The 18526-nt window shown below is 36.9% G+C and overlaps 1 protein-coding gene across 4 annotated transcripts in view; it reads right to left on the reverse strand.

Moving 5' to 3' along the window:
* Window positions 1-18526, reverse strand: part of SOX5 (SRY (sex determining region Y)-box 5) — a 592387-nt gene that overhangs the window by 184619 nt on the left and 389242 nt on the right. For all 4 annotated transcript variants that reach the window (XM_006866949.1, XM_006866948.1, XM_006866950.1 and 1 more), the window contains one exon: window positions 10637-10757. In XM_006866949.1, coding sequence (XP_006867011.1) covers window positions 10637-10757 — 121 coding nt within the window. The remainder of the gene's footprint in view (window positions 1-10636; window positions 10758-18526) is intronic.

Below are 18526 nucleotides of genomic sequence, written 5' to 3' on the forward strand. Positions count from 1 at the left end.
TTGACGGCACTTAGCAACAACAACAATGAGTTGACACTGACCTTATGGCACAGAGCAAAAATAAAGGACTGGATTGGCCAAGTGGCAGCATCGATGGACTCATGCGTGACAACAGTAATGAGGCTGGCCCAGGATTAGGCAGTGTTTTGTTCTGCTGTGCATAAGGTCAGTACTGACTCGATGGCACCTAACAACAACAACAGTGAGGGCAGTGGTAGTTCATTGGTAGAATTCTCATGTGGCATGGATGAGATGGGGTTCAGTAGTGGGCCAATGAATCTCAAGTTCAACCACCACCCATGTGTCAGTGGTGGCATGTTTATTGCTTTAAGAATGATTCCTGGTGGCACAATGGTTAAGTCCCTGTTGCTATTCAAAAGTTGGCAGTGCAAATCCATGCTGCAGCTGAGCAGAAGAAAGACCTGGTCATCTGCTTCTGAAAAGATTACAGCCAAGACCAGTGGAGCAGTTCTAATCTGTCACATGGGGTCGTTTTGAGTCTGTTGTTGTTAAATACCTTGTGGTTCAAACAGAATTTGCAGTCCAGTATCTATCCTACAGTACCACACCAACAGTACCCAATGACAACAACAAAGGATTACTAGGGGAAAAAAATTGTGTCAGGACCTCAAATTGTTATTAAACATTCTTTAGGAAATTATTTTAAAAATCCATCCTTATATGAAGGGCTTTATAAAGTTCATGGAAAAATCCCACTATATATTAATTTCACTCATCCATGAGCTTTTTGAAGCCCCCTTGTAAAACAGACACAATGTTAGGCACTGTTCCATAACACTGTGAACAAATCTCTGTAACCACTGAGTTAAATGGATTTTATAAATCCATTTTACAGATGGAAATATTGAAGTTGAGTAATATGAAAAGGACAGTCAGCATAGCTGGATGAGGCAAAGCTTGAATTCAACAACATGCTCTTCCATTTCAAGTATCTCTCAGTTTGTAGTTGCCAAAGTGCGATATGTTTAACTAAATCAAAACAAACAAGTGTAGACTTTAAATCCAGAAACAACAACAACAAAAACTAATTAGTGTAGACAAAGGACTCAAGTGATGATCTTCAGAATATTGTAAATTTCTAGGTAAAAAGAGGTACACACACACACACACACACTTGTACATACCAGACTAGACAAAATGCTCTCATACATTCTGGGGTTAAGGCCAATGCTGTTGTTGTTAAGAGCCTTCAAGTCAGTTCTGACTTATAGCGACCCTGAGTGCCTGGTGAGTTTGAACAGCCCACCTTGCGTTTCTAACGGACCTTGCAGTCCAGTGCTTATCTTACAGCGCCACAATAGGGTCTCAGTAATTTTTTTGTGGCACTCTGAGGCCATTGGAAATATACAACAATCTATTTTATTAAATATTAAGGTAGAAATAACTGTGGTAGGGACACTAGTGTTTGATTAAAATGTCTCTATATTTCCCTTGTGATTAAAAAATTCTGTGTGCTCCTGTGAATAAATAATTCCCTAGGCTGTTATAAAAAATAAGATCCTAGGGAATCTTGCACACGGTTTTGGGATTGTGGCACTAGATCTATGTACATCTATGATATTGTTGTTGTTAAGTGTCATTGCGTCGGTTCTGACTCCTAGTGACCCTGTATAGGGTATCCCAGGAGTGGCTGGTGAGTTTGAACTATCAACCTTGGGGTTCAAACCTACCTTGTGGTCCGGTGCTTTATCCCACAGTGCCACATGTCATTGTTAGCTGCCATCAAGTAGCTTCTGACTCAGAACAGAACAGAATAAAACACTGACCTGTTCTGTGTCATCCTCAATTGTTAAGTTTCATTGTTGCTACCACCGTGTCTACCTTGTCGGGCGTCTTTCTCTTTTTTACTGACCCTCTATACTTTGCCAAACATGATATCCTTCTCCAGTGACTAGTCCAAAATAATAAAAAAATCTATGCTATAGACCCTGTATTAATAGCAAGCTGACACATTCCATTTGAAACTCTTTGTTAAACCATCAAGTCAATTTTTTTTACAATTGTTTGCTTTACATCATATAAATAAAATGGGTTATTGTTGAATTTTGCATTTTCTGCATATTTTATTTTCACATAAAATATCTTCCTGTCAGAAATTCCAAGAGCATTTAACTATTATAGTTATATGACTAGAAATTTCATGCTTACACAGAAAAAGGGGTGGGCAGAGGACTGCATTAATTAAGAAGTACTGACTCTACTAATTTTGGACCCTAAAATGCACATTCTAAAGGAACAGTAGTTACTTGAGGTTGAGGTTCAAGAAACCTATGTGTTGTAAAAAGAGAATTGGAGTCAGAGAAATTGATGTTAACCAAATTTCAGACCTTCAACCAAGTTACTTTAAAAGTCTTTCTCAAGGCTAAAATGTTGAGCTAGCACCAACATATGGATATAAAGTTATTTTTCTACCTTTATAATAAAATTTTTCTATGACAGGGAAACACAAAAGTGGTGTCTTTCTAACAACATATAAACTATTCTTCTGGTGTCAAAGGTATTTAAATTCTATTTGAAAAACACAGACCTGACTTCCAACGGTGCAGTCTATGGTTAATAGACATTATAGAAGACACCAATGGACTGTGTCCATGGGCCATTCAAAATGTACTTGCACCAATTCATTTGCAAAAAACACTGTTATTTTAACATTCAGAATTAAAAACTTAGTTTTTTTTCTAATTTATTTAAAGGGGTTTAATGTAATGATTGTTTTATGATTAAAACCAGCTATTACCTAAAAATATAATTTACAATTGGGAAATTCAATTATTTGACATACAATATGGGTTGTGTTTATAGTTTAATAGAACTAACAGGTTGAAACTACAGAATATTGATTAATTTTTCTCCTGAATGAACTGATCTCTGAATTGGGTTAATGGATTAAGCCAGTGTTTTCAACTTCTCTTACTTATTTTATATATATATATATATATATTGTTGTTGATTAAGTGCCACCCTCAAGTCAATTCCAAAGCATAGCAACCTGGTATAGGGTTTCCGAGAAGCAGCGGGTGAGCTTGAACCACTGACCTTGCAGTTCAAATGGCTTTGCAGTCTGGCACATTAACCCACAGCGCCACACCAGGACTCCATATATACATATATAACCAGAATATAAAATAACATTTATATTCTAGATATATGTATATATATATATAGTTGTTGTTGTTAAGTGCTGTCGAGTCAGTTCCGACCCATAGCAACCCTGTACAGGGTTTCCAAGGGTGTAAATCTTTATGGGAGTAGAAAGCCTGATCTTTCTCCCACGGAGTAGCTGGTAGTTTCGAACTGCTGACCTTAAGGTTCGCAGCCCGATTCACAGAGTATATATATATACTCTACATATATCCTTATTTTGTAAACTGATCTACATATTCATGGATAAGAATAGACTGAAACATTCTTTAAAGCTTTTTTTTCTAAATAGTCCATTTATTCTGAAGTCTTTTTGGCTATGCAGCAATTAATTTTTTGTTCTGTATTTTTTATGTATATTCTAGTAGATAAAAGAGGTCAACAATTACATTGTGTGTCTCCACACCACACAGTATTTTTACCATTATATTTCTTAAAGGGAAAATATCTATGTTCAACTAAAGTTTACCTTTTAGAAAAACAGAAAACTAAATCAAACTCTGAAGGTTAAGTTCCTGGTGTATTAATTTTATTTTACTTTTTCCCATATGGAAACGTTTTCATTTTTTTCTGTAGTTCTAGATAATTCTTCTTTATGTTATTTTATCAAGACACGTATTCTGAAAAGGATCATTCATTCTTTCTATGAATGGATTGATGAGAACCATTTAGGTTTTTGACAACTACTAATGACGGACCTCTCATATTTGCTTGAAATGAAAATCAAGATAGGTTGGCGTGGGTCTAAATTTAAAGAATTTGATCTTTACTCTTGGTTTCACAGAGATAATGTCAAAACCTAAGAATTCCCCATGAACTTTTATAGAAATGTCTTTTATCTATAGGTTCCACCTGAGGGCTTGTGGTAATGGGGTGAATCTTTGGTGAGAAATGGCCAGACACACCAGAAAGACCAATCTTGTGATACCAGTACAAACTTACTAGAGGCAGAGGCTGGAGTATGATTCAATCAATCATGCCCAAGTATTAGGCCCCAATAAAGGATCTGGACATAAAAGCTCCAAGAACGTTCTGATTGGTGATAGACATCAGTGTATGTGGGAGAAAGATGGATGCCCGCATATTGTGAACCATCCCAACTCAGCCCTATGAGTGTCTTCATTTGTATCCTTTTGCTATAATGAAACTGTCTTAAGTATATTCCTTTCCTGAGTTCTGTGAGTCACACTAGCAAATTATCAAACCTAAGAAAGTAGTGGAACCTGGCAGGCCAGAAGTGAGGGCGTAATGGGAAGCCCAAAGCTTCCAGTTATCGTCTAATGTTTTGGACACACTTTGTCGTCTGTAGTGAGAAGTGACACAGCTCTAGGTGGTGAGGGTCAGAAGAAGAAACTCTGCATGTGCAGGTGAACTAAACTGAGCAGATTGCTTTTATGATTTAATTGGGTGTCTTTACCCTCAAACGTACCCTATAACTGGTGCTGAAAATCCTAATCCCTACGCTCTGGTTATAATCACATTTGGAAATGAGTTTTCTTTGTTATGTTAGCAAGTCTGTATTAGTCTAGCATGTGTTTTAAGTCAATCTCTTTTAATACATAAAAGAATAGTTTAGCAAACAAGAAAATATGAAAGAGAAGATTCATGCGAATAATTGCCAAGGAACCTAGGAAAAAGGAGAAAGGACCTTCCTCAGAGCTGACAGAGTGAGAAAGAGTCTTTCTTCCCTTAGGGTTGGTGCCCAGAATTCAGACTTCTAACATTGTAAATAAACCATGAATAAACAAATTTCTGCTTGTTAAAGCTACTAACTTGTGGTATTTCTATTATACCATCACCAGGCAACTAAGAGAATTGCATTGATTTGAGAAGTACAATTTGATTTTTTAACATAGCTGTTCAGTCTCTTTCACTAAAGCACAATGAAATTGTACATTAATATCACTCAAATTGGATGGATGGTATAGTGCTGTAGGCTAATGCACTGGACTGCAAGGTTGGTTTGAACCACAAGGTTGGCGGTTCAAGCTCACCAGCTGCTCCTTAGAAACCACATACAGGGTCACTGTGGATCAGAATGGCATTTAACAACAACAACAACATCACTCAAATTGTAACAAGTGGTAACCAGAGAAGTCACATGTGGTTGACAATGGGGTGGTGGTGATGGTTGTGTGCTGCCCAGATGATTCGTACTCATATTGATCCTGTACAGGGTTTCCCAGGCTGTAAAACTTTATGGGAGAAGCGCTAGCAGCCCAATTCTTAACCACAAAGTTATTGTTGTTGTTAGGTGCCATTGAGTTAGTTCCTATTCATAGCAAACGTATGTGCAACAGAACAAAACACTTCCTGGTCTTGCATCATTCTCACAATCATTGTTAGGCTTGAGCCCATTGCTGCTGCCACTGTGCCAATGCATCTCACCGGGGGCAGTCTCCCAATTTTTTTTGCTGACACTCCATTTTACCAAGCATGATGTCCTTTCTCCAGGGACTAGTTCCTCCTATAAAATGTCCCAAGTATCAGAGTTGAATTCTGGCCATCCTGGCTTCTGGCAAGCATTCTGGGTATACTTCCAACACAGATTTGTTTGTTCTTCTGGCAGTCCATGGTACTTTCAATATTCTTCTCCAACACCAAAACTCAAATGCACTAATTCTATGGTCTTCCTAATTCATTGTCCAACTTTCGCATGTATATAAAGCTTTTGAAAATACCATGGCTTGGGTCAGGCACACCTTAGTCCCCAATCTGATGTCTTTGATTTTGAACACTTCGAAGATGTCTTGTGCGGCAGATTTGCCTAATGCAATGCACTGTTTTCTTGATTGCTGCTTTCATGAGTGTTGATTGTGGATCCAATCAAAATGATAAAGTGTTTGATAACTTTAATCTTTCCCCATTTATCAAGATGTTTATTATTGGTCCAGTGATGAGGACTTTTGTTTTCTTTATATTGAGGTGCAACCCATACTGAAGGCTGTGACCTATGATCTTCATCAATAAGTATTTTAAGTCCTCTTCACTTTTAGCAAGAAAAGTTGTATCATCTACATATCGCAAGTTGTTAATGTGTCTTCCTCCAGTCCTGATGCCACATTCTTCTTCATACAATCCAGCTTCTCATATGATTAGTTCAGCATACAGAATGAGTAAGTATGACAGAAGAATACAACCCTTAAGCACACCTTTCCTGATTTTACACCGTTATGTGTCCCCTTGTTCTGTTTGAATGACTGCCTTTTGGCCTATGTACACATTCCTCAGGAGCACATTTAAGTGTTCTGGAATATTCATTCTTCACAATGTTATCCAAAGTTTGTTATGATCCATACAATTAAAAGCCTTTGCATAGTCAGTAAAGCACAAGTAAACATCATTCTGGTATTCTCTGCTTTCAGCTAAGATCCATCTGACATCAGCAGTGATATCCCTCATTCCAAGTCATCCTCTGACTCCAGCTTGAACCTCTGACAGTTCCCTGTGAATGTACTGTTGCAGCCATTTTTAAATTATCTTTAGCAAAATTTTACTTGCATGTGATATTAATGATATTGTCCAATGAAAGGAATGGGCACAAATATGTACATTTTTGTATCATATCATCATGTACAGGTAGCTATCTTCCAAATTTCTTGGCACAGATGTATGAGTGCCTCCAGTGCTGCATCGGTTTGTCGAAAGATTTCAATTTGTACTCCAACAATTCCCTTAGCATTCAGTGTAGCTAGGGCTTCTTCCTTCTATAACATTGGTTCTTGACAATGTGGTACCTCTTGATATGGTTGAACATCACCCATTTCTTTTTGGTATGGTGACTCTGTATATTCCCTTCCATATTCTTTTGATGACTTGTTGTTGTTGTTGTTAAGTGCCGTGGAGTCGGTTCTGACTCATAGCAACCCTGCACAGGGTTTCCAAGACTGTAAATCTTTACTGGAGCAGAAAGCCTCATCTTTCTCTCACAGAACCACTGGTAGTTTCGAACTGCTGACCTTGCGGTTCACAGCCCGATTCGTAACCACTACGCTACCAGAGCTCCTTTTGATGATTACTACATCAATATTTTGCTCACAGAATTCTTTAATATTTCAAGTTCAGACTTGAATTTGTCTTCAGTTCTTTCAGCTTGAAAAATGCTGAACTTGTTCTTTCCTTTTAGTTTTCTAACTCCTGGTCTTTGTACATTTCATTTCAGTACCTGACTTTGTCTTCTTAAAATGCCCTTTGTAATTTTCTGATCAGCTCTTTTACCTCTTCATTTCTTTCACTTATTATAGCATCTCATCTCTACACTGGAGATCAACTTTCAGAGTCTCTTCTGACATCCATTTTGGTCTTCTTTCTTTCTTGTCTTCCTAATGACCTGTTACTTTCTTCATACATGATGCTCTTGATGTCATCCACAACTTCTGATCTTCAGTTACTGGTGTTTATACATCAAAAATCTGTTCTTGGTGTGGAATAAGTTTAAGGGTCTATTTTGTCCTCAGGGACTTGTTTTAATTTTCTTCAGCTTCAGCCTGAATTTGCATCTGAGCAATTGATGGTCTGTTGTACAGTTTGCTCCTGGTCTTATTTTGGCTGATGATATGGAACTCTTTCTCTATCTCTTCCCATAGATATAGTCAATTCAATTTATATGTATTCCATCTGGTGAGGTCCATGTGCATAGTCATCTTTCACATTGTTTAAAAAAGGATTTTGAAATAAATATGTCATTGGTCTTATAAAATGTTATCATGTGATCTATAGCATCGTTGAAAGTCTGCTAATGAGAAAAGGCTTCAGTTGTTTCTTTTCCTATTCCTATGATTTTATTTGTTGTTGCTAAGTGCCTTCAAGTCAGTTCTGACTCATAGTGATGCTGTATAGGGTTTTTGAGTAGCAGCTGGTAGATTTGAACTGCTGACCTTGTGATTCACAGTCCAGTGCTGATCCTACATTGCCACAGCAGGAGTCTATCTCTGTGATTAGTGAGGAAATTATCTGGACTACTTCTCACTTCCACCCACTTTCTCAATCAAACTGATTCAAGTGCCAAATGTCAACAAGAGTGGCACTTTCTTTTGCAACTGGCTTCTGTTTAGTTCTAGAGTTTGCATGGTGATAACTCCAAGCTTTCCAGCAACTATAGAAGCTGTATTCTATTTTATTCCCAAGGTTATAAAAAGAAGTGGTTTCACTTAAAACTTTAAGCTTTGAAGGTAAGTATAAAAATTGCTTAATATAAAATGAAATTTTAGCAAAAGACTCAAGAAGACAGGTGAAGATACAGGGAGGTATGCAAGGGCTAAAGAGGAAAGAAGAGCTAGTAATAGAAACACAATCTTGGGACAACAATGTTCTTTGGGTAGGTAACATGAACAGAGACACAGGCTAAATGGGTATGGAAGAGTGGTATATGTACATAAATGTATATATTCCACAAATATATAAGAGTTTGAAAAAGGATATTGTATATGGGTATTTAACTTTCCTGCAAACACAATTAAGAATATGGTGGAGTATACAGAGGCAAAATGACGAAAATTTCTTAGATATTATCAAACAACTTCAGGCAACGAGTTGCTGGGCCTGAGGCTCTGAACCATAGTCTTAGGGGACACCAAGGTCTATCGGCACAACATAGTCCACAAAGACACTGTTCTTCACCCAACTTTGTTGTGTATTATTTGGGATCTTAAAAGATCAAGACTGGCTATATAAGGTACAGCTATTGGTCTCTCCATGTGTAGAAGAAAGAAGAATGATAAGAACTAAAGAGACTTGGAATTCTAAATGGACTAATGAAATGTGAATATCCATCTCCAAGGCTCTGAAAGTAGAACATCTAGGTTGTGCCTGGTTACCAACACCAACAGCTCTGAAAGGGATCAAATAAGAATGTCCTAGATAGAGTGGCCAAAAATGTGGAACAATGAATATACAAGTGCAAAGTCAAGAAACGGTATGGTTTGGTCTGAGAAATAAAAGGATACAAGGATAGACGGGTCTGGTGAAAGAAGATGGGGATAAGTGAGTAATTGTTGTCATGACTAATTGCAATGGTCACAACTGTAAAGGCAGAAGTTTTATAACATAAGGGGGGGGGGGAGTAATTAATGTTACATTCCAGGAACAGAAGAACCTAGGACCATCAGGGGAGAAGAGCATGAGCGGAATGCGGGACTCTAGCCAGAGAAGCAGCAACACCAGTGATGGAGGCAGAGATGATGACATGAGAAATAGAGCAGCTGAGGACTCTAGACTCATGGGAAGAGAAAGACTGTGTTTGTGGCTGGGAGGCAGGCTTGCAGAATGTGCCCTTTGGTTGTTAAAATGACTATATATTCCTAAGTGTTTTTGTAAACATAAAATCACACACACACAACAGAGGGAATAGAAGCAAATACTGTTGAATGATGATGCATGGAGAGGATTGTAATCATTTCAATGAAATGAAATACGATAGGATGCGTGCAAAACCGATGTTCTCCCATATAAACTATCACTCAAGTCACAATAAACTTTTTTTTTTTTTTTTTTAAAGGATACAAGGAGTCCTGGTGTGGCATTTTAGGATAAGCACGGGAGTATGCAAGGTTGGTTTGAGCCACAAAGTTGGTAGTTCAAACTCACTAGTCACTCCTCAGAAACCCTACACAGGGTTGCTATGAGTTGGAACCAACTCAACAGCACTTAAATTACAACAACAGTGACAAACTAAACTGTATGTACAGGAAGAAACCAATAATGGAAGACACACTAATTACATTTGATAATTTGGACTTATTTTAAAGGGCAATGGAAAGTTATTGACAAGCCTATTAATATAATCTATATGCTATAGCCATTGAGTCAAATATGACTCACAGGGAACTTATGAGGCAGAACAGAACTGCCCCACAGGGATTCCAAGACAGTAAGGAAATACATTACCACATCTTTCTCCTTCGGGTGGGTTCTAACTACCAATTTTCTGGTTAGGAGGTGAGGGCTTAACTCTCATGCCACCAGGGCACCTAACAATAAATATTAATGGTGGTGGTGATGGTTGTATGCCCTCAAGGCAGTTCTGACTCATAGCAACCCTGTATAGTGTTTCCAAGGCTGTACATATTTATGGGAGCAGAAAGTCTCATCCTTCTACTGTGGAGCGACTGTAGATTCAAACAACTGACCTTGTGGTGTGCAGCCCAGCTCCTAATCTAGGACTCCCACAGTCAATATTACCTATGCAAAAATAAAATGAACCCAAAAATTCCACTCAATTTAAAGAATATACTGAAAATAGAAGTTATGAAACCCAATGAACAAAGAGCAAATATTGCCTTCAGAAGAGCAGAAATAACCTAAGCTCATTTAAATATCAAAACAAATGCTTTTCCACCTATTTTTTGTGTGTGTGTTTTTAAAACAAAAATGCTATATGGGTGCTCTCATATCTTGGTGTGGCAGTGATATTAAAGAGCCTAAGATAAAGGCATGCCCTCCACCCACTCACAAATAACAAGTCAATGGTACTTACTACATCCAGCTTTATAGCTGAAGCCTGGAGGAAGGAGGAATCCTTGCTGGGCAGCTGCAGCCAGTGTCCGTTGATCAGGAGGGAATACAGGAATCATTAATGGCGGCAGCTGACCTTGAACCTGCTGAACGTGATAGAGCGAATCAAAGGGAAGAAGTTTTGTGCTCCATATTTCCCACCCTCCTTGTCTTATGATAAATGATTTCTTCAATTCAATACACTGTCTTACAAACTTGCTAAAACACTCACTTGAGAATTATGCCTTGGGTCACCTTAGACAGAATTAGAAAATTCTAGAATTAGAAATTATCAGGTTCAACCTTTAACTTAATGAATAATTACATACATAATATTGACTATGATGAAAATACCAGTACTTTGCATAAAAAAGCCATTGTATTATTGTACTAAGGTAATGGTTAAAAAGGAGCTCTAAAAGGTATCAGTTTGAGGATGAAGGTCCACCTAACCATGGTATTTTCAATTGCCTCGTATGCAAATGACAATTGGACAATGAATAAAGAACACCATAGAAGAACTGATGCATTTGAGTTATGGTGTTGGATAAGAATACTGAAAATACTATGGACTGCCAGAAGAATAAATCTGTGTTGAAAGACATACAGCCAAAATACTCCTTACAAGTCATGATGGTGAGACTTTGTCTCTCATACTTTGGACATGGTATCACAAGGTACCAGCCCCTGGAGAGGAACATCATGCTTGGTACAGTGGAGGGTCAGCAAAAAAAAGAGAGGAAGACTTCCAATGAGATGGACTGGCACAATGGCAGCAGCAATGGGTTCGAGTATAAGAATTGTGATGAAGGCACAGGAGTGGGCAGTGTTTTATTCTGTTGTGCACAAGGTCACCATGAGTCAACCAACTGGAGAGTACACTAAACAACAACAACAAGGGATCTGAGCAATGACATTCATTGCTGTTTTCATGTTACTAACATTAAAACTTCGGCTTGTAAAAAATAAAACAAATAAAAAAGGAGCTCTAGTAACATAGTGGGTTATGAGTTGGGCTTCTAAGTACAAGGTCAGAAGTTCAAATCTACCAGCTACTTTGCAGGAGAAAGATGAGGCTTTCTGTACTGTAAAGATCTACAGTCTCAGAAACCCTATATAAGGTCACTATGAGTCAGAACTGACATCACACAGCACATAACCATCACCACAATCAATGGGTAAAAACTTATCCCTTTGATTGAACTGAAATATGTGTTAGAACAATTATATCGTCTAAAACAAAACTAACTGACCCTGGATCATTTTACATTATTAATTTATCCAGATCTAATTCTCATGTTGACACAGACTGAAAATTTTAAATTCTAGAATTTTAGACCTGGAAGAGAATTTAGACTTTTACAGATGGGAAAACTAATGCCAAAGAGAATTGACTTGTACATGGTCATAGAAACTCATTCTAGACTCCAGTCTCTTGAACCCTTTTTGACAGAGCTCTCTGTTATGTGTATGTCCTTGAGTAGTTGAACCACTCCTCACACTATACGCCTTCTGTTTGGGTTGTCATCTTTGGAATACCTTCTGCTTTGCTAGTACTCCTGTTAGAGTATGTGATTCATATCAATAAATAATCCTGCACACCAGAATCACATTTTCTTTGAACTGAACAAAAATTTCTAGAAAATGTACCCTGAGATATTAGTCATTTTTGCAGCAATACCACATTATTGACTAATGCAGATGCTGCCTTAATTAAAGTTTCTAGATTTTTTTCTTTTATTTCATTCTTCCTCAAATAGTTAAACAAAATACTCGTGGTGAACATGATCATAATCATTAGTTAATGTTAATTATTGGTTATACGATTGAGAATCTAAGATCCTGCTGAAAATCACATATCTGACACTTTATTCTTTCTGACTACTCCTTTTGCACATTAAATCAGCTGTTTGGAAATATTTAATGAGCATCTACTCTGTGACAGAAACTGAGTAGTCAGTAAGGATATATTAGTACACATGGTGGCCAAGATCCTATTCCCATGAAGTTTAAATTCTAGTGAAGAAGATGGTTTTAAAAAGGTAAAATACATTAACAAAGTAGTTAGACATGCATTCCATGATTAAGTCCTAGTGAGCAACACCTAGATAGTTTTTCAACCTGTTCTTTTTCACATTAGCATGGCACATCTCCAGAGCTCTTTCTGATGTTTGATTTCTCACTTTCAAAGTCCCTCTTCATTTTCTTTCTCCTTCAATTCATTTCATGACATCTGAATAATTTCTTAAATTTTGATTGGTGAGTGTGTGTGGCAGGGTGAATAAGACAAAAGGAAGTGAGGCAGAGACAGATAAAGAGAAGGGGAAAAAAGAAAAAAGAAAGAGTAAAGGAAGGAGGGGAAAGAAGGGAGAGCGAACATGAAGAACATTATAAGGCAGATCTATTTTTATCAATGATAGCAAATCAGAAGGCTTTCTTTTAGCCAAAAGGGTTTAAACTTATCACTGCCACTGGAGTGAAACTATAAAGAAAAAGACAACAAAAGCAAGGAAACAAAAAGCCACAGTGTCTTAGAGTTCAACCTGAAAACTAAAACTACTACAGCCAGCATTTCCGGAGCATACTGGGAAAAAGAAAGATAAGTCTATTTTATAGAAACCAATTGGAAACAATGGATTAAAGAATCAAAAAGTGGTTGAGCAGAATGTAAGATGAAGTTCTATAAAATAAAATGCAGACATCCCAGTACAGACCAACATAGGGGCCAGTTCAGTGTGAGAAGAAGATGCAAACCAGAATAACAAACAGACAAGCAACCAGCCATATTGGTGAAAAGTTATCATCAGTTACTGTAGCTCTTTTACATTTAATTGTTTCTATGTGTTGTTGTTGTTGTGTTAAATGCCACTGAGTCAGTTCCAACTCATAGCGACCTCCCAGGAGCATCTGGTGGGTGTGAACTGCCAACCTTGTTTTTAGCAGTCCAGTGCTTATTCTACAGTGCCACATGCATGTAAGTATTATATTTTATAAGATCCCTAGTGGCACTGCAGGATAAGCAGTGGTCTGCTAACCACAGGATTGGCAGTTCAAATGTGCCAGCCACTCTGTGGGAGAATGATTAAGCTTTCTGCTCCCATAAACACATCCTCAAATAAAACTCAAAATTATAAAACAGATTGTGCTTACTGATCAAAAAGAGACTGAAGCAATCTAAGACTATGGCCCTTCAGGTCTGGAACTGAACTCACTCTCGTGGCCCAATTTTCAGCCAAGCTATAGATAGGTATTGGGGGTGGGGGTGGGAAACACAGCAGGTTATATAGGTAAATAGGTATGCTCACCAAGGAATGGTTAAGTATTCAAGATCAAAAGGGCAACATTTGTCCAAGGACAAAGTTCAGAATGGTTGGGAAGGATGCTGGGATACAAATTAGAATCACAAGGAGGAAGTGGGAAACTATTGTTGTGTGAAGGGATTGCAATCATTGAGAAGAGATGAAGTATATGATTTAACTAATGTAAAACTTATGATCTGCTCTGTAAACCTTCACTCAATTTGCAATACAAAGTTTCAAGAAAAAAAAAAAAAAAGACAGTCTTGAAATCTCTGTACATTTTGAATTGGAATCAACTCGAATCAATGTCAATGGGGTGTTAGTGCGTCTATTATATTTTACTTATTTATTTATTATGGTTTGGGTGAAAGTTTTCAGAGCAAATGAGTTTTTCATTCAGGTATTCATACATTGTTTTGTTTTATTTCATGAAATCTGTTGCAATCCTCCCAATGTAACAACAGCACAGTTCCCACTTCCTCCCTGGTTCCTCATTTCCATTCATTCTTCTTCCCTGACCCTTCCTGCTTATGAGCTTTGTTTTTGGAAAACTGTTGCTTTTTTGGTCTCAGATGGTTGATTGTTCTGAGGATTATGTTTCCTACATGTGCTATTGTTCACTTTATATTCCTGTCTACCATTTTGAAATTGGATTGTTTCTTTTCGTTCTTGCGATTTTGAAGTTTTCTATAAAGTTTAGATATTAGTCCCTTGTCAGATATGTCCTTGCCAAAAAAATCTTTACCTAGTCTGCAGAACTTCTTTTTACTCTTTTGAAGAACTCTTTTGATGCACACAAGTGTTTAATTCTTAAGAGGTCCTAGTTGTTTTGCTTTTTCTCTCTTGGCTTGTACATTTTTATTATGGCTATAATCTATTTCTCTATGCCACAAATTAAGAACCCTAAGTTTGCTCTTATTTTTTCTTTGATGATCTTTATAATCTTGGGTTTTACATTTAGGTCTCTGATAAATTTTGAATTTGTTTTTGTATATGGTGTGAGATATGAATCTTGTTACATATTTCTGCAAATGGATATCCAGTTTTGCAGCACCATTTGTTAAAGAAACTGTCTCTTCCCTATTTAATGGATTTGGGCCCTAAGTATTAATTGTATATAGCACACTTTCCCCTAAGATGCCATTGTGTATAAGGTATGCCATAAATTTAATGAGAGCATTTTGGAGCAAAGAGTTAAGTAAACTCACATTAAATACATGCAAGGGTTATAAGAGACATTCAAATTTTATATACTTTAAAATGTGGACAAAATGAATTAGAAAAAGAAAGAAACTATAGTTTATTGCTTTAGTGCAGTAATTCTCCAACTTGAACATATATTCAAATCACCTGGTATACTAAACAGCATCAATGCTCAGGCTGCTTCCCAGACCAAATAAATCAGAAACTCTAGGAGTGAGACCCAACCATCAGCATTTTACAAATCTTCTCTGATAACTGTAATGTGCATGCAGATTTCAGAAGTATTATTGTAAAGAAGGGTTTCAATTCCTGTCAATAAAGATTGTTGCCTCGTTCACACTTTGTGCTGAGTTACAAAGAACCTCCAGGTATATAAACAGTTAATAGGGAGATTCTGTCTGACTGTAAAGGATTCTGTTATCACAAGGATCAAACCAGATACTAAGCTGTGTGGTGCTGTGGGTTAATGCACTGGATTGCAAAGTCGGCTTGAAGCATGAAGCTGACAGTTCAAGCTCACCAGTCGCTTCTTGGAAACCCTATACAAAGTCACTATGGGTCAGAACCAAATTGGCAGCACTCAACAGCAACAACAAGCTATTTCTCATAGGTCAATTACTTCTAAATGAGTTTTGTATTTACATATTATACTTGTTTGTTTTTAAAACTTTTGATCATTTACTATTACATAGAGAATAATAACCAAATCCCTCAGTATGGTGTTCAAGAGATTTCACAATACAGTCCTGGGTCTATGTTTGCAGACTTTTCTGCTGCACTCCTTCACATGTCCTGTACTCTTGCCACAATGTCTTTGAAGAGCTACTGGCACATTCCATGCTTTAATATGTTAAATAGTACCTTCTCCTTTGTTTTGGGTCATATCTCTTTTTCTGCTCTTCTTGTAAAATGCTCAGAATTGATGGCATTTTATTCCCTAAAATACCAGTGTTTTTTGTTTTTTTTTAACCTACAAATTTATTATAAATATGAGATATCCTAAACTTTGGGAGCCTAGTGGCTCTATAATGCTAAGCACTGGACTTCAAACCATAAGGTCCACCGTTCGAGCCCACCAGCTGCTCCGCAGGAAAAAGATGAGACTTTCCACTCCTTTGAAGATATAAAGCCTCAGAAACCCTCTATAGGGTAGCTATAAATCAGAACCGACTCCATGGCATTTAACAACAATCCTAAACTTTTGTATTTTATGGATTAAGTTATGAAATGTATTTTGTTTTATTATTATCATGAGTTTTATTGTCTAATTTTTTTTCAATATCTAAATAAACAGATAAACGTAGAATTTCAAAGTTGAGAATGATCAAAGGGATTAGCTGGGCCAATACAGCAATATGTTGGTAAGGAAACAAGACCCCACTTGGCCAAATAAACAAATTGCCTTTACCTAAATATCCCACATTTAGGTAAAAGCAAAGTCAGCATTAGAACACCTTCTGGCTCTTAATCTAATTTAGTACTCTTTCCCTACTCAGGGAAACATGAAAAAGGGTAGGGGTAGGAACCAAAATGGAAAATAAACCCATTTCAAAGTCCAAATGATAAGTTTTCTCTAGAATATAACAGCATATTATAGAGCACTGTTCTATATGTAGAATAAACAACATTATAAAATAAATTCCAAAAGGTTGCTACTACAAAACTAGCTAATTTTCAGTTCACTGCTGCTGAAACTGGGAGAAAAGGCTATATTATATCATACAGTATAGCATCTTTTAGACATATTCTAAAAATGATTTGTTATAGTGTTAGTAATTCACTCTGTATATTTATTAGTTTTGAATATTTCCAAATCCTAGTCATGTATTTTCCCTTAATCAATGAAATTCCCTTCAAATAACAAAAGTAAAAATGTGTTAACATTTATAATTTTTAAGTTCAATAAAACATTTTTTTCACAAAGTTTTAAATATTTTCGTGGGAGACATATTCACAAGGTAGAATATCTCATACATTTAAGAGGTTAATTCCATATTTTTAATAATTTAAAATATTGCTAGTATTTCTTTATTGTCTAATGTTTTTTGAATATACAAATAAACAGATTAACCTAGAATTTCAAAGTTGAGAATGAGCGTAGAGATCAGCTGGGCCAACACAGCAATATGCTAGTTTTACCACTTAATGTTCATAATTCTACTACATAGATACACTGCATAGAGTCTTATTCTCTAAAAACCTATCCTACAGGAAGCAACCATATCATTACACTTGTAAAACAAACAAACAAACAAATACGTATCCATAATTCATGATCAAAGGTTTTTTTTAATTTAATGTGAGTATTCTATTATAAAACCATCAGTCACTTACTCAAACTTATTGTAAATAGCTGTTTAGGATTATTACTTTCTTCCATATACATGGATATATTTATTAATTTATTAATCCAATCATCATTTACTAAGCAGTATATGCTACATACTTTGTGTGGTAATGAGAGATACAAAGAGGGATTCACATATAATGACTGCTCTGTAAGAGCTCTGCGAGTCTGGTGAGGGATGTACATTGACAATGATAATGCAGTACTGTTAATTCAGTGATAAAAATATCCAGAAAATAATTTGGAGACACAGAAAAGAGACCCCTGGTGTGGCTCTGTGGGCTAATGCACCAGATTGCAAAGTCATTTGAACCAGAAGATCAGTGGTTCAAGCTTACTAGTTGCTCCTCGGAAACCCTATACAGGGTCATTATGGGTCAAAACCGACTGGACAGCATTTAACAACAACACAGCCAAGAGAAGCCAAGGAAGGCATCCTGGAATTAGGTATGTCAGGTGTAGGATCTGAATACATTAGCAGGGCAAAGATATAGGAGTTTGAGAAAAGAATTCTAAGCAGAGGAAGAGTCACAAACAAAGGGACTGGGAGAAAAGATTATAGTAGATTATAGTTATAGTACATAACAGTAGGTGAATACCACCAGCAGTCTGGAATGTCATAAATGTCAGAGGGAGCCAGTAGTAGATTGGACAAACAAAGGTGAGGTTCTAGTTACCCAGAACCTGTAGGGTAACTACTGAGGGATTTTAAGTGGGTTAGAGAAAATACTCAAGTGGTTATGTGTAGGAAAAGAAATTGCGAGAGTAAGTGTAGAAATAAGGCAAGAGGCTATGGCAGTCAACTACCACCATCACTACCATCAATTGCCATCAAACCATGGCTAATTCATGGTGAACTCATGCGTGTCAGAGTAGACTTGTGCTCCATAGTGTTCTCAATGACTGATATTTTTGGTAAGTAGATCCGCAACCCTTTCTTCTACAGAACTTCTGTGTAGACTTGGACACAGTAAAATAGTCCGAAGTTTATGGCAGCTTCATCAGTAATTGTTGTTGTTGTTGT

The sequence above is a fragment of the Chrysochloris asiatica genome, unplaced genomic scaffold, assembly GCF_000296735.1.
Source record: "Chrysochloris asiatica unplaced genomic scaffold, ChrAsi1.0 scaffold00098, whole genome shotgun sequence".
NCBI classification, from domain to species: Eukaryota; Metazoa; Chordata; class Mammalia; order Afrosoricida; family Chrysochloridae; genus Chrysochloris; species Chrysochloris asiatica.